This window comes from Penaeus chinensis, chromosome 18, assembly GCF_019202785.1.
Source record: "Penaeus chinensis breed Huanghai No. 1 chromosome 18, ASM1920278v2, whole genome shotgun sequence".
Taxonomy (NCBI): domain Eukaryota; kingdom Metazoa; phylum Arthropoda; class Malacostraca; order Decapoda; family Penaeidae; genus Penaeus; species Penaeus chinensis.
The window spans coordinates 23332746-23334460 of NC_061836.1; the positions used below are offsets into that span (position 1 = coordinate 23332746).

Sequence of the window (1715 nt, forward strand, 5' to 3'; positions counted from 1 at the left end):
TAAATAAATACAAGACGTCCCTCGTATTCGCGAGCAGCCTTTATCTGACCCAAGAAAATTTAATTATTTTGCAAAACTACTTTCAACAATTAGAAATATATAAGCCAGAGAACTTATTTATTTGTGTGAACCCACTAAAAAATATTGTTGTCTCCGAACTCCTTACACAGGCTCAGAATTAATGAGCGTCAGAGACATCCTATAGAATGGGCGGCCAAACAGGATGGTTGGAGAGATATTCTGACGACTTGCATGGTCACTAACACACTTCAGTGTTGACATAGTACGCGAATCAGTCGTACTCACCAGTGGCAGGTACTGTGCACGGCAGAATACATCACAGGTTACTTGTTCTGCCTTAACAGAAGGACCAGTTTAGGCCGTGGGTCGGGATCCAGGAGTTTGAATACATTTTTACTTACTGTAGTGTACCTATGCAAATGTAAAATGCTAAACACATTTCATTTTCTTGATTCGGAACAGCACACATTTTGTCCAAAAGGGTTTTGTAAAAAAAAAAATGCTCATACACACAAACACACAATTCGTATGTGTATGTATGTATATACATACATACATACATACATACTTACATACATACATACATATATATATACATATACATACACACACACACACACACACACACACACACACACACACACACACACACACACATCTATATATCTATTTATTTATCTCTCTCTCTATATATATATATGTTTATGTGTGTGTGTATCTATCTATCTGTCTACCTATCTATCTATCTATATATATTTATATATCTATCTATCTATCTGCCTATCTATCTATCTATCTATCTATCTATCTATCTATCTATATATATATATAGAGTGAGAGAGAGTGAGAGTCTCTAACTCTCTCTCATTCACACACACACACACACACACACACACACACACACACACACACACACACACACACACACACAAATATATATATATATATATATATATATATATATAGAGAGAGAGAGAGAGAGAGAGAGAGAGAGAGAGAGAGAGAGAGAGAGAGAGAGAGAGAGAGAGAGAGAGAGAGAGAGAGAGAGAAGTATTAAATAACAATATACATACTACAGAAGACAACAAAATAAAAAATATCCACTACGAAAGAAATCGACAAGAGTCTCCCGTCCACACCCTCCGTTTTCTCTCGCGCTCCCTCACGTTACAACAGGAAATCTCCCTCGGCGCAAACAGAGGCGGTTGAGCGGGGGAAGCGACCGCGCGACGCCCCTTCGATTGCACCACGGGTACTGACTGTGCTTGCACTTGCAGGAACGTTGTGGCCATTCTGTGTCGGCTGCCATTCAGAGGGGCTGCACGTGGTCATTAGGTCGTCGCCATGGTGAGACGGAGAGGTGAGTTTAGTTCGATTTTGTTTGGTTTGGGAATTATTATGCTCGTAGGAATTCGAAAGCAGGAATGACACGTGTTTGAAGTGATTTGAGGATATGATCAAGGTTATTATTATTATTTTTTAGGTTTGTTTTAGGAATTACCATATCAGGTTGTATGTTATCCCTTTGATTTATGTCTGGGTGATAATTTATTACCAGGAAAATTCGGTAAGGGTCTTCTAATTCTGTATATTTCTGTAATGATTTATGTAAAATGTGATACAGTTATGATAACAGACATTATAATTATTGGTTTACAGTTAAAACCATTATTATAAAGGATTATAGCTATATA

General features: G+C 37.7%; 1 protein-coding gene across 3 annotated transcripts in view; it reads left to right on the forward strand.

The window, feature by feature from the left end:
• Positions 1-1196: 1196 nt before the first annotated feature.
• Positions 1197-1715, forward strand: part of LOC125034772 (poly [ADP-ribose] polymerase 2-like) — a 14246-nt gene continuing 13727 nt past the window's right edge. For all 3 annotated transcript variants that reach the window (XM_047626719.1, XM_047626721.1, XM_047626720.1), the window contains exon 1: positions 1197-1381. In XM_047626719.1, coding sequence (XP_047482675.1) covers positions 1366-1381 — 16 coding nt within the window. In that variant the 5' untranslated portion in view covers positions 1197-1365. The remainder of the gene's footprint in view (positions 1382-1715) is intronic.